This window comes from Gymnoscopelus microlampas, assembly GCF_963454915.1.
Source record: "Gymnoscopelus microlampas genome assembly, chromosome: 16".
Lineage (NCBI taxonomy): Eukaryota > Metazoa > Chordata > Actinopteri > Myctophiformes > Myctophidae > Gymnoscopelus > Gymnoscopelus microlampas.
This window is the reverse complement of record NC_139953.1, coordinates 17,567,352-17,581,957: the sequence shown is the minus strand read 5'-3', so window position 1 is coordinate 17,581,957 and position 14,606 is coordinate 17,567,352. Positions and strand designations below refer to the sequence as shown.

The 14,606-nt window shown below is 38.2% G+C and overlaps 1 protein-coding gene across 1 annotated transcript in view; it reads left to right on the top strand.

Moving 5' to 3' along the window:
• LOC311063663 (uncharacterized protein) overlaps window positions 1-14,606 on the top strand; it is a 91,989-nt gene that overhangs the window by 26,511 nt on the left and 50,872 nt on the right. The window contains exons 27-50 of the mRNA XM_084083193.1: window positions 84-239; window positions 478-633; window positions 944-1,099; window positions 1,313-1,468; window positions 2,045-2,197; window positions 3,437-3,601; window positions 3,774-3,809; window positions 4,288-4,440; window positions 4,838-5,002; window positions 5,175-5,210; window positions 5,690-5,842; window positions 6,240-6,404; window positions 6,577-6,612; window positions 7,092-7,244; window positions 11,292-11,456; window positions 11,629-11,664; window positions 12,162-12,221; window positions 12,346-12,405; window positions 12,514-12,573; window positions 12,769-12,828; window positions 12,905-12,964; window positions 13,561-13,611; window positions 13,881-13,940; window positions 14,049-14,108. Coding sequence (XP_083939319.1) covers window positions 84-239; window positions 478-633; window positions 944-1,099; window positions 1,313-1,468; window positions 2,045-2,197; window positions 3,437-3,601; window positions 3,774-3,809; window positions 4,288-4,440; window positions 4,838-5,002; window positions 5,175-5,210; window positions 5,690-5,842; window positions 6,240-6,404; window positions 6,577-6,612; window positions 7,092-7,244; window positions 11,292-11,456; window positions 11,629-11,664; window positions 12,162-12,221; window positions 12,346-12,405; window positions 12,514-12,573; window positions 12,769-12,828; window positions 12,905-12,964; window positions 13,561-13,611; window positions 13,881-13,940; window positions 14,049-14,108 — 2,511 coding nt within the window. The remainder of the gene's footprint in view (window positions 1-83; window positions 240-477; window positions 634-943; window positions 1,100-1,312; window positions 1,469-2,044; window positions 2,198-3,436; window positions 3,602-3,773; window positions 3,810-4,287; window positions 4,441-4,837; window positions 5,003-5,174; window positions 5,211-5,689; window positions 5,843-6,239; window positions 6,405-6,576; window positions 6,613-7,091; window positions 7,245-11,291; window positions 11,457-11,628; window positions 11,665-12,161; window positions 12,222-12,345; window positions 12,406-12,513; window positions 12,574-12,768; window positions 12,829-12,904; window positions 12,965-13,560; window positions 13,612-13,880; window positions 13,941-14,048; window positions 14,109-14,606) is intronic.

Genomic DNA, 14,606 nt, shown 5'->3' with positions numbered 1-14,606 from the left:
AAAAATATGTTTGATACATTACATATTCAAACAGGAACATATTTTGTAATGTATTGACTTATATTGTACTGTTTACCCCACAGAACTTCCACAACTTTATGAATACATAGTTGGAGTTGAGATAACTACTGCTGATGTAAAAGTCATAGAGCAACTCAAAGGCATTGTGGACAACACTAGTCTTCCTATAAGAGTCAGTGATGCAATAAACATCACAGAGGTCAATATAACCTTCATAGGTAAGAATATAGTAGGTTGTTGGAGTTTCTGTGATTGCACAGTTGAGTGTCTTAAGCGAAACCAAAGTACACAAAATCACATTTAAGAACACAATCAAGAAGATTCTGGTTTATTTTACAAGAGCTGTCATTCATACTGACAAACTTGCTTACCACAGTATGCCTATTTGGAGAATTAACAGCTTGCAGTGATTTTTTTAATCAAATGACTTATTGTGTACTATTCTGCTGACCACAGAACTACCACAGCTGTATGAATACATAGTAGAAGTTGAGATCAGCACTGTTGATGTTGAAGTGTTACATCAACTGAAGGACATCGTGGACAACACTAGTCTTCCTATACGAGTCAGTGACTCAATAAACATCACGGAAGTCAATATAACTTTAATGGGTAAGAATATTCTATTAAACTTTATAATTTATGACAAGTTAAAGGAAAGTGCACCGGTGCCCGTTGGGCACCACCCTACTTGGGAACGATGCTAGTCGGGAACGATGCAAGTTGGAAATGCATGCCCCACCCAGTTATGCAATACCCGGTGTACCCGTCTGACTGTCTCCCTTTTTATTATTAAATTTGGTCTTTATTAAAATGTCAGTCTGAAGCATTCTGTCTCTAAATATTCTATGTGAAGCATTGCATATCGAATCAGGACAATATTTTGTAATCCAATTATTTATCCTGCACTACTTTCCCACAGAACCTCCACAACTGTATGAATACATAGTTGAAGTTGAGATCAGTACTGTTGATGTTGAAGTGTTAAGGCAGCTGAAGAACTTCTTGGACAACACTAGTCTTCCCATAAGGGTCAGTGACTCAATAAACATCACAGACATCAACATAACTGTTACAGGTAAGAATAGTTGATTAAACTTAATAATTTATGACAAATTAAATGGAATAGTAACATATACAGTAAATGCTAAGGACAATTTAGTTTCTCATTCAAATTCATATTGATTTAGATATCAGTCTGAAGAATTCTGTTCTTGAAAAATGTGTGAAGTATTACATATTGAATCAGGAAAATATTTTGTAATCTAATGACTGTATTATTCCCCTACAGAACATCAACAGCTGTATGAATACATGGTTGAAATTGAGATCAGTACTATTGATGTTGAAGTGCTGCAGCAGTTGAAAAACATCTTGGACAACACTAGTCTTCCCCTAAGAGTCAGTGACTCAATAAACATCACAGACATCAACATAACTGTTCCAGGTAAAATATGTTTTATTAAGCGTTATATTCTGACAAAGGAAACTAAAATATAAAAGCTAGTGATTGAGAAATTCATAGATAGGTATGAATACAATATGTTGTTGGCGTTTATGTGATTGCATAATTTACTCAAGTATGCAAAACCAAAGTACGTACTACTGTATCACAAAAAATTCTCAAGGAGATTGTGGCATATATTACAAAAGTTGATCACTTATATTATCAAAGTTGACTACCACAGTATTTGTAGAATTAACAGCTTGCAGTGATTTTTGTAATCAAATAACTTGTTGTGTACTATTCTGCTGACCACAGAACTACCACATCTGTATGAATACATACGTAGAAGTTGCTATCAGCACTGTTGATGTTGAAGTGTTGCCCATTTGGCGATTTGATGGTTTTCATTGTGTAATTGTACTATTTTAAATGTGTCTGTCTTATGCAAAATTCTGCAAATTCATATCTCTGGACAAAAAAGAAAGGAAATTAAATGAACAACACTGAATACAAATTTAAGTAAATCATACCAACTATTTTTTTTTAAATATCATTGTATGCACCTTTTCTTTACAGTTGCTCCAGTTGTTTATGAATACCTGATTGATTTTGAGGTGAACACTACAGACTACTTCACAATTGATCAGCTGAGATACATCCTGACAAATATCTCTTATCCTGTCCAAGTCTCTGAGCATGTAAGCATCTCTGATGCGAACATTACTACTGGTAAGTGTCAATGGAACATAAAGGAATATGTTGCCAATTCTCAAATTGATGTGATTACTTTGTCAAGTTAGGGCCGATTCAGACTGGGTCCGTTTGAATCAAACCGTTCCCGAGTACGCTTGGCTTCTCCCAGCTGGCCAGCATTCACACTGGCCAAGACTCGAGACCATTTCATTTAACAGTAATGGTAAATATGTGCCTCATGGGGGCGCTGTGGACTATGGGGCTTTGGGAGAGAGAATGTCATTCACAGAAGAAAAGTCACTCTAGAGTGAAAAATAAAGTTTGACTGTGTTCCTGACGTTGTCTTGAGTTATAATAACAACAGATCAACAATACACAACCAAAGCAGTGTGTGCACTGGTCTTTGAAACCTCGAAATGTAACGTTGTCTCTGTTAATATGATATTGGCGTCACGGACGCATCCTTGGTATTTTAGCAGTGACGTCACGGACTAATCCTTAGTATATTTATCCTTATATACGCGTTCGCTACACATGTGTTTTTTGTTTATTATTTTTCACGGCTCGCGCTACTCAAACACTAGCGGGATTATTAATTCTTGTCAACATTCAAGTAGAACTATGAGAAGGTATAACCCAGCTAAAATAATGTGTCATTATAAAAATATATAAATGATATATATATGTGTGTGTATATATATATATATATATATATATATATATATATGATTAGCAGTCCACTTCCTCCTGTTGGTACGGATGGCTTCACATTGCATCGTTCCGTACTCGAATACGCATGATCTGGATCCGAAACTACCTCCGGAGGTGGTTTCGGGTACGGTACGGTGATCCGTTTCGGGGAACGATACGCAACGTTCACACTATCACAACTATCACATCAGCCAAGTGGTCCAGGGTGCGCACCCGGGACCATAGTGTGAATCCGCCCTTAGAATCTCTGGAACAGTTTCCTTCATTTGTTTTGAATGACATGTGTTTTATTGTGCCTTAGGGTTAGAGTGTTTGTTCAATAACAGGGGTCTCCCCGTCTCTCTATCTCTTTAATAAACAGAAAATACATTTTCGTGTAGGATTGATTGATTGATTGAATAATCAATACTAATTTTCCACTTAAGAATTTATCATTAAAGAATCATTGATGGAATTCATAAATAAGCGGTTCTATAAGCAGAATTGATAATTGAATCAGTATCTATAAAATTCACTATTGGTTCAACTATGAATTTCGTTTTTCCATTTTAATCTTTTTCTTAGTTTGCAGACAAACGGGTGCAACTTTCCAGTGCACATGTGAGGATAACTATAGTTGGTCTTGTGATATGTGCTCCACCTATGGCACATGTGATAACACTACAGAAGATACATGTAGATGCATCAATGCCATTCCACCAGATGGGGAGTACTGCCAGCTTTACTCCGGTAAGTACTGGAATCCTATTTATAGGAAGCATTACGTTCAAGTTAAGTGTGTAAAGATACTGTGTGTACTAAAGATTGACCTGTACGGGTCAATTTTTACTTCCACTTAAATTAAAACTCATGATTTTGCAGTTTATGTGGTCCCAAAAATCTCTATTTTCTTGTAAAACAGATCTTGTGATATGTCCAACATCAAGTCCCCCAACTGGTAAGAAATATAATTATAGATTCTAGGACTGTGTATGTAAATTGATATTATACTGTATTATGGATACACTAGAATTTTATTAAACACACCAAATATCATTCCACAAGTCTAGCTGGAGAAACATTGTTTTATGAATATAATCCAACATGCATGACTTATTAACTACTGCACAATTATGTTTGAGGCAACGTTGACAAAATGTTTCTGGTGAGGTTGGTAACATTTTAATGACTATGTGGAATCCATTTATTTAAAAATGGTCCACTGTATATCTATGTACAGTACATTATATACAACAGTATAGGTCTTAACACTTTGAATAAATCCTTAAATGTGTCTGTCTTCTGCAAAATTCTGCAAATTCATATCTCTGGAGAAAAAAGAAAGGAAATTAAATGAACTACACTGAATACAAATTTAAGTAAATCATACCAAGTCATTTAAAAAAAAAATCATTGTATGCACCTTTTCTCTACAGTTGCTCCAGTTGTTTATGAATACCTGATTGATTTTGAGGTGAACACTACAGACTACTTCACAATTGATCAGCTGAGATACATCCTGACAAATATCTCTTATCCTGTCCAAGTCTCTGAGCATGTAAGCATCTCTGATGTGAACATTACTACTGGTAAGTGTCAATGGAACATAAAGGAATATGTTGCCAATTCTCAAATTGATGTGATTACTTTGTCAAGTTAGAATCTCTGGAACAGTTTCCTTCATTTGTTTTGAATGACATGTGTTTTATTGTGCCTTAGGGTTAGAGTGTTTGTTCAATAACAGGGGTCTCCCCGTCTCTCTATCTCTTTAATAAACAGAAAATACATTTTCGTGTAGCATTGATTGATTGATTGATTGAATAATCAATACTAATTTTCCACTTAAGAATTTATCATTAAAGAATCATTGATGGAATTCATAAATAAGCGGTTCTATAAGCAGAATTGATAATTTAATCAGTATCTATAAAATTCACTATTGGTTCAACTATGAATTTTGTTTTTCCATTTTAATCTTTTTCTTAGTTTGCAGACAAACGGGTGCAACTTTCCAGTGCACATGTGAGGATAACTATAGTTGGTCTTGTGATATGTGCTCCACCTATGGCACATGTGATAACACTACAGAAGATACATGTAGATGCATCAATGCCATTCCACCAGATGGGGAGTACTGCCAGCTTTACTCCGGTAAGTACTGGAATCCTATTTATAGGAAGCATTACGTTCAAGTTAAGTGTGTAAAGATGCTGTGTGTACTAAAGATTGACCTGTACGGGTACATTTTTACTTCCACTTAAATCAAAACTCATGATTTTGCAGTTTATGTGGTCCCAAAAATCTCTATTTTCTTGTAAAACAGATCTTGTGATATGTCCAACATCAAGTCCCCCAACTGGTAAGAAATATAATTATAGATTCTAGGACTGTGTATGTAAATTGATATTATACTGTATTATGGATACACTAGAATTTTATTAAACACACCAAATATCATTCCACAAGTCTAGCTGGAGAAACATTGTTTTATGAATATAATCCAACATGCATGACTTATTAACTACTGCACAATTATGTTTGAGGCAACGTTGACAAAATGTTTCTGGTAAGGTTGGTAACATTTTAATGACTATGTGGAATCCATTTATTTAAAAATGGTCCACTGTATATCTATGTACAGTACATTATATACAACAGTATAGGTCTTAACACTTTGAATAAATCCTTAAATGTGTCTGTCTTCTGCAAAATTCTGCAAATTCATATCTCTGGACAAAAAAGAAAGGAAATTAAATGAACTACACTGAATACAAATTTAAGTAAATCATACCAAGTCATTTAAAAAAAAATATCATTGTATGCACCTTTTCTCTACAGTTGCTCCAGTTGTTTATGAATACCTGATTGATTTTGAGGTGAACACTACAGACTACTTCACAATTGATCAGCTGAGATACATCCTGACAAATATCTCTTATCCTGTCCAAGTCTCTGAGCATGTAAGCATCTCTGATGCGAACATTACTACTGGTAAGTGTCAATGGAACATAAAGGAATATGTTGCCAATTCTCAAATTGATGTGATTACTTTGTCAAGTTAGAATCTCTGGAACAGTTTCCTTCATTTGTTTTGAATGACATGTGTTTTATTGTGCCTTAGGGTTAGAGTGTTTGTTCAATAACAGGGGTCTCCCCGTCTCTCTATCTCTTTAATAAACAGAAAATACATTTTCGTGTAGGATTTATTGATTGATTGATTGAATAATCAATACTAATTTTCCACTTAAGAATTTATCATTAAAGAATCATTGATGGAATTCATAAATAAGCGGTTCTATAAGCAGAATTGATAATTGAATCAGTATCTATAAAATTCACTATTGGTTCAACTATGAATTTCGTTTTTCCATTTTAATCTTTTTCTTAGTTTGCAGACAAACGGGTGCAACTTTCCAGTGCACATGTGAGGATAACTATAGTTGGTCTTGTGATATGTGCTCCACCTATGGCACATGTGATAACACTACAGAATATACATGTAGATGCATCAATGCCATTCCACCAGATGGGGAGTACTGCCAGCTTTACTCCGGTAAGTACTGGAATCCTATTTATAGGAAGCATTACGTTCAAGTTAAGTGTGTAAAGATGCTGTGTGTACTAAAGATTGACCTGTACGGGTCAATTTTTAATTCCACTTAAATTAAAACTCATGGTTTTGCAGTTTATGTGGTCCCAAAAATCTCTATTTTCTTGTAAAACAGATCTTGTGATATGTCCAACATCAAGTCCCCCAACTGGTAAGAAATATAATTATAGATTCTAGGACTGTGTATGTAAATTGATATTATACTGTATTATGGATACACTAGAATTTTATTAAACACACCAAACATCATTCCACAAGTCTAGCTGGAGAAACATTGTTTTATGAATATAATCCAACATGCATGACTTATTAACTACTGCACAATTGTGTTTGAGGCAACGTTGACAAAATGTTTCTGGTAAGGTTGGTAACATTTTAATGACTATGTGGAATCCATTTATTTAAAAATGGTCCACTGTATATCTATGTACAGTACATTATATACAACAGTATAAGTCTTAACACTTTAAATAAATCCTTAAATGTGTCTGTCTTCTGCAAAATTCTGCAAATTCATATCTCTGGACAAAAAAGAAAGGAAATTAAATGAACTACACTGAATACAAATTTAAGTAAATCATACCAAGTCATTTTTTAAAAAATATCATTGTATGCTCCTTTTCTCTACAGTTGCTCCAGTTGTTTATGAATACCTGATTGATTTTGAGGTGAACACTACAGACTACTTCACAATTGATCAGCTGAGATACATCCTGACAAATATCTCTTATCCTGTCCAAGTCTCTGAGCATCTAAGCATCTCTGATGCGAACATTACTACTGGTAAGTGTCAATGGAACATAAAGGAATATGTTGCCAATTCTCAAATTGATGTGATTACTTTGTCAAGTTAGGGCGGATTCAGACTGGCTCCGTTTGAATCAAACCGTTCCCGAGTACGCTTGGCTTCTCCCAGCTGGCCAGCATTCACACTGGCCAAGACTCGAGACCTTTTCATTTAACAGTAATGGTAAATATGTGCCTCATGGGGGCGCTGTGGACTATGGGGCTTTGGGAGAGAGAATGTCATTCACAGAAGAAAAGTCACTCTAGAGTGAAAAATAAAGTTTGACTGTGTTCCTGACGTTGTCTTGAGTTATAATAACAACAGATCAACAATACACAACCAAAGCAGTGTGTGCACTGGTCTTTGAAACCTCGAAATGTAACGTTGTCTCTGTTAATATGATATTGGCGTCACGGACGCATCCTTGGTATTTTAGCAGTGACGTCACAGACTAATCCTTAGTATATTTATCCTTATATACGCGTTCGCTACACATGTGTTTTTTGTTTATTATTTTTCACGGCTCGCGCTACTCAAACACTAGCGGGATTATTAATTCTTGTCAACATTCAAGTAGAACTATGAGAAGGTATAACCCAGCTAAAATAATGTGTCATTATAAAAATATATAAATGATATATATATATATATATATATGTGTATATATATATATATATATATATGATTAGCAGTCCACTTCCTCCTGTTGGTACGGATGGCTTCACATTGCATCGTTCCGTACTCGAATACGCATGATCCGGATCCGAGACTACCTCCGGAGGTGGTTTCGGGTATGGTACGGTGATCCGTTTCGGGGAACGATACGCAAACGTTCACACTATCACAACATCAGCCAAGTGGTCCAGGGTGCGCACCTGGGACCATAGTGTGAATCCGCCCTTAGAATCTCTGGAACAGTTTCCTTCATTTGTTTTGAATGACATGTGTTTTATTGTGCCTTAGGGTGGGTATGGTACGGTGATCCGTTTCGGGGAACGATACGCAACGTTCACACTATCACAACATCAGCCAAGTGGTCCAGGGTGCGCACCCGGGACCATAGTGTGAATCCGCCCTTAGAATCTCTGGAACAGTTTCCTTCATTTGTTTTGAATGACATGTGTTTTATTGTGCCTTAGGGTTAGAGTGTTTGTTCAATAACAGGGGTCTCCCCGTCTCTCTATCTAACTATATAAATGGCGAGCAACTTCCGCACCCTCGGTGGTGACACCCCACAGCTCTGTTATCGACTAAACAACGCACCGCCAGACCACATGTCGCCTACTGACTCGCCACGCCGGCCGCGCTGAATTACGCCTCGCGTAGGGGACATCTCACTGCTCACTACACCGTTTCCACCGCGCAACATAATTAATTGTACTCACCAAATGTCGGACAAAACGGAAGGGGAGCCCGCTTCGTACCGTTTACCGTGCGCACGACCTCATCACCACAACAGCAGCCAGCCGCTGCGGGGCTTTTTCCCTTTTTTTCAAAACTTTTTTTTTGGTCACCATTTTCTCCAGGCACCATTTCTGGTGTAACGTCGGGTGTTTCTTTTCACCAGCCAATCACCTTTCACGTTGCCACGTCCGTTGCCACGTCGCGCTGACGTACGCTAAACAAGCGCTGCCGTGCGCACAATGCAAACGAGCCCAAAGGCGCGCAAAAATAAGCCGACCATTGCTTAGACACAAAGTCACACCTGGCAACGCAGCCTACGCCAATCATGTGTGAGAGATCTACAAGCTATGGGGCAGAGACGCCACCGTATCTTAGCAACAACTACAGCGCTCACTCTCATTGGTCGTGTCACGCTAACAGCAGTCTCCAGACAATGGCATCGCAGACAGCTTGCTGTTACTGCTGTAGCCATCACAGGCAGTTGCAGCACGACGGACAGGGCGCTGTGATAGCTGCCATGTCGCTAACGCTAACCTGGTTGTCATGCCTGCAGCGGCTGTGCAATCACTTTGTCAACAATGCACGTTCGTGTGGTGAATGTCTATATTGCTGCTCAGTTCGTCCATTGTAGATGGTGTATGTTTGTGTGTGTCTTCTGGAGAACTATGTAGCTCCACAGCAACTACAGTAACTAACGTAATGGCAGGACCGCCCCCTGCAACGCATGTTAGGCTGCATTATGGTCATGTAGTAATTTCAGATAATTTCGCTCCGATTAGAGCAGTGTTTATCAACCCTTTCACGCCGCCCCCCCCCCCCCCCCCCCCCCCCCCCCAAATACACGTACTTGATCTGGGACCCCCCCATTCTGTTTGACTCCGTTCCACAAGTAAATATTGTGAAAATAGCCGATCTACAAGCTCGAAACGCCTCACGTTGAGAGGCTTTGTAAGCTTGGAGATCGGCTATTTCCTACATGATTGCCTCTTTCTTACATTCTTTGCCAATGTGGCCCATGTTTTCATAGCATAGTTTATTGACTACTTCTGTTGCAGAAATGGCCATTTCCTTTACTTTCGGTTTTTTATTGTCTCCGCCAGGCCGAAAGGCATGGCGCAAGACTATGTTTCACCCCCTGTCCGTCCGTCTGTGATAGCTAATCTCTCACATCGTTGACTTGATCGCAGGAAAATAACAGCCCGATGTGGAGAGTCAGTGAGAGCTGGATAAACGACGTAAAATGTGTCAAAAGGAGTCTGTACGGCTGTCGATAAATGAACACATGACGTCGGTGGGAGAGGAGATATTGTGTCTTTTGGACAAACAGCAGCGTGGTGCTGATGTTTGTTGTGTGAAGCAGCTTCATGTCAGAGTGTTTGGGTTGGAGCGCCTCAGTGCGGCTGCAGAGTTCATGTGCAACCTCTTCCAGAGAGACACAGAGACACTAGAAACTCTGCTGGGGAAAAAAAACACTGCTGGGCATTGACTTTCCTATGGACATTGATCTACACACTGCAGGTATATCTGCTACACACACAACATCAAACTACACACTGCAGGTATGATGCAGCGTTTGCATTACAGCCAGCATGCCAGCGTAGTTCCCATATGGTTTCAAGGTGGGCTAAACCATATGGACCCCATGTCAGCAATGTCAGCGGCATCCACTTCAGTCCCAACTGCGATGCCCATGCAGGCTATAAGTAGCTTCTACCTGGCTCTTAGGTGGGCCCCAACTAGCCATGTTTATGTGGGACCAAGGCAGGTCCTAACTGGGTTTGCCCATGCAGGCTTTAACTGGGTTCTACCTGGGCCCTAGGTGTACCCTAACCAACCACAGTGCAGTGCCCATCGCTCCAATTGTTGTGACGTCAGGGCTCTCAATACTGCACATTGGTGGAGGAGGAGGGGCCGCAGGGCGACCGCACACATCGCTGAACCAATGGTAGCCCACGGATGTTTCCTCTGTGGATTTACAATCTGCCCCTCTATGCCACATATCATCCGCACTACAGGGTCTTCACTGACCGAGCCACGGCCCCACTGACCCTCATGACGCTACGCCACTTAAACGTGCGGCAGCATGCGCTGGGTTGCCAGGTTTGCACAGCCTGCGCCAGAAACAAGCAACCACCTTCATGTAAAAAAAAAAACACCGAAATGGTCCGCAATGTTCCAGGGGTGTCCCCGCGCGTCCCAACACTCCACAGGGGGTCAGTGGACCATCAGGGGGTCCGCGGACCCCCTGTGGACCCCCTGAAACATAACAAATATTATTTCTTCAAATTTTTTCCTTTTTCAAAAAAACTTTTCCCCAGTTTCACTCCGGCGATTTGGGTCCCCCAATATACACACGGCCACGCTGGGCCCCGTGCGCGGCTGGGGTTGAGGGGGGCGTAGCCCCCCGAAACTCTAGTCTCTTTAATAAACAGAAAATACATTTTCATGTAGGATTGATTGATTGATTGATTGAATAATCAATACTAATTTTCTACTTAAGAATTTATCATTAAAGAATCATTGATGGAATTCATAAATAAGCGGTTCTATAAGCAGAATTGATAATTGAATCAGTATCTATAAAATTCACTATTGGTTCAACTATGAATTTCGTTTTTCCATTTTAATCTTTTTCTTAGTTTGCAGACAAACGGGTGCAACTTTCCAGTGCACATGTGAGGATAACTATAGTTGGTCTTGTGATATGTGCTCCACCTATGGCACATGTGATAACACTACAGAAGATACATGTAGATGCATCAATGCCATTCCACCAGATGGGGAGTACTGCCAGCTTTACTCCGGTAAGTACTGGAATCCTATTTATAGGAAGCATTACGTTCAAGTTAAGTGTGTAAAGATGCTGTGTGTACTAAAGATTGACCTGTACGGGTCAATTTTTACTTCCACTTAAATTAAAACTCATGATTTTGCAGTTTATGTGGTCCCAAAAATCTCTATTGTCTTGTAAAACAGATCTTGTGATATGTCCAACATCAAGTCCCCCAACTGGTAAGAAATATAATTATAGATTCTAGGACTGTGTATGTAAATTGATATTATACTGTATTATGGATACACTAGAATTTTATTAAACACACCAAATATCATTCCACAAGTCTAGCTGGAGAAACATTGTTTTATGAATATAATCCAACATGCATGACTTATTAACTACTGCACAATTATGTTTGAGGCAACGTTGACAAAATGTTTCTGGTAAGGTTGGTAACATTTTAATGACTATGTGGAATCCATTTATTTAAAAATGGTCCACTGTATATCTATGTACAGTACATTATATACAACAGTATAGGTCTTAACACTTTAAATAAATCCTTCAAACTACCGTGTATAAAATAAACTGTCATTACAGATTCAACTTCACAGAACACTACAGTCATCCCAGCTCCAGTATATTTAGTGACCAGTAAATATCTACCAACAAAGTTGGTTGAATATTTCTTTTCCAATATGTTGACAATTTGTAAATTAAAATCTCATTACAGACTCAACACCTAGTGAACAGAATGCTACACATGTCACAACACCAACAACCTTCGTGACCAGTAAATATATAATATAATAAAGTTTAATGTGTCTACAAATTTGATTTAAAACTTCACTTTATCTTGGACAGGTTTAGTTTTTTAAAGTTGTATTTGTATAGCTTACAATAAACTGTAATTACAGATTCAACAACTATTGAACAGAACACTACAGTCTTAACAACGGTGACAACTTTAGTAACTAGTAAGTGTTCAAAATCTATACATACGGCACTGAGAAAACCTGTTTCAAATGTTTATATAAGATATTTAAATAATTAGAAATATTTAGTTAAAATTAATTGTATTACAGATTCAACAACTATTGAACAGAATACTACAACTCTAACAAAACCAACAACTGTTGTAACCAGTAAGTATTTAGAAAATAACACATACACATTTACAACATAATATAATAATTATGTCAAATGCAAATACCTTCATTAATCATAAAGGGTTTAGGCATAAATCTAAAACATGATGGAAATATTTGAAATATGTTTACGTAGCCTAAGCTATACATTCTTTCATAGCTATAAATGAATTATAACAAATGTCTTTACAGATTCAACAACTATTGAACAGAACACTACAGTCTTAACAACACCAGCAACTTTAATAACTAGTAAGTGTTCAAATTTTATACATACAACACTGAGAGCTGTTTGAAATGTTTTCTATAAAACAATCTGTCTTTACAGATTTAACAACTATTGGAGAGAACACTACAGCTGTAACACCCCCAACAACTGTTGTAACTAGTAAGTATTCTACATCTATAAATACAGATATGTTTATATAATATTTGGAATATACTATTTAAAGTTCAAATTGTGGTTGGCGGGCGGTGGTCTGTCTGGTTGATGCGCAGATAATTATGCCCATGTATGGAGCTTTGTGAGTCAACCGTTTGTGTTGTCTGATGCCACATGCTCATATATGGAGATGACATCAATGAACATAGCAAGAGGGGGGGGGGGCGGGGGGGAGAGGGAGAGAGAGAGCTCGATCAGCAAGAGAGGGCACGGAAGGGAAGGGAAGGAGGGAGGCAGAGCGAGAGAGGGAGAGGGGAAGGGAGAAACGGAGGGAAGAGGGGGAGAGGAATGGATGTTGAGTGAGAGAGGGAGGGAGGGAGGGAGGGAGGGACGGAGGGGAGAGGGACAGGGAAAGGAGGGAGAGTGAGTTAGATGGGGGAGGGAGGGAGGGGGAGAGAGAGAGAGCATATTTCACCCACATAATAACCCGGCCAATGCTGGATATGGAACCTGAACACACTGACTGTTCAGTTGATCGGGCAAGCTGATAACGCAGCACAAAGTACCGTGTCTGCTTTATATAAAATAATCTGCCATTTCAGATTCGCCAACTACTGAACAGAACACTACAAGTGTAACAGCTGTCGTAAACAGTAAGTATTAAAAAACTAATTTTAATAATGTCAACATCATCACAACATTATAATTCCAATATGTTGAGAGAGACGTGTCATGGCACATTAAAAAAACATTTAATTACAGACTCAACACCTAGTGTACAGAACACTACAAACTTTTGCAACCAGTATACATGCAAACTATATTAAACTATACTAATATTTAAAATGTGTCCACAAGATCAATTTTAAACTTTACAATAATCAAGAGAACTTAAACATTTCAATTTCATTGTCATTTACAGATTCAACTACTGTTGAACTGAACACTACAGTCTTAACGACACAGACAACTTTAGTATTTAGTAAGTATTCAACATCTATACATACAGTACTGAGTACTGTTTGAAATGTTTGAAATGTTTACTGTAAATCATTAGAAATGTTTTGATAAACAAACATTGTAATTATAGATTCAACGACTACTGGACAGAACACTACAACTGTAACAATGCCAACAACTTTAGTAACTAGTAAGTCTTCAAAATGTATAGAGAAACAAACCTGTTTGAAATGTTATATGAGATATAAATGAATCATTGGAAATGTTATATAAAATAATCTGTCATTACACAACACCTTTTGAACAAAGCACTACAAATGTAACAACACACGCAACTGTAACAATAAAGTAGACATAAAGCTAAAATATGATAGAAATATGTAAAGACAAAACATGCTTGAAATGTGTTTACATAAACTACTAATCATGATAATGATATAAGTATATAGTATAGTATAATGATGAAAATGAATCATTACAGATAGGCCTACAGATAGGCCATTCACATTGGCCTGTTATAGCGCCACCAGCAGGTCTAATCTAGCAAAACACATTTTTGGAACAAAATGCCTCAAATCATGAATGCAGTGTCCGATTGCCATGAAAGGCCTAAGAAGAAATGGCACCTTTTTCACATTGGCCTATTATAACGCCACCAGGAGGCCACAATAACCTACCCGACCTGGCG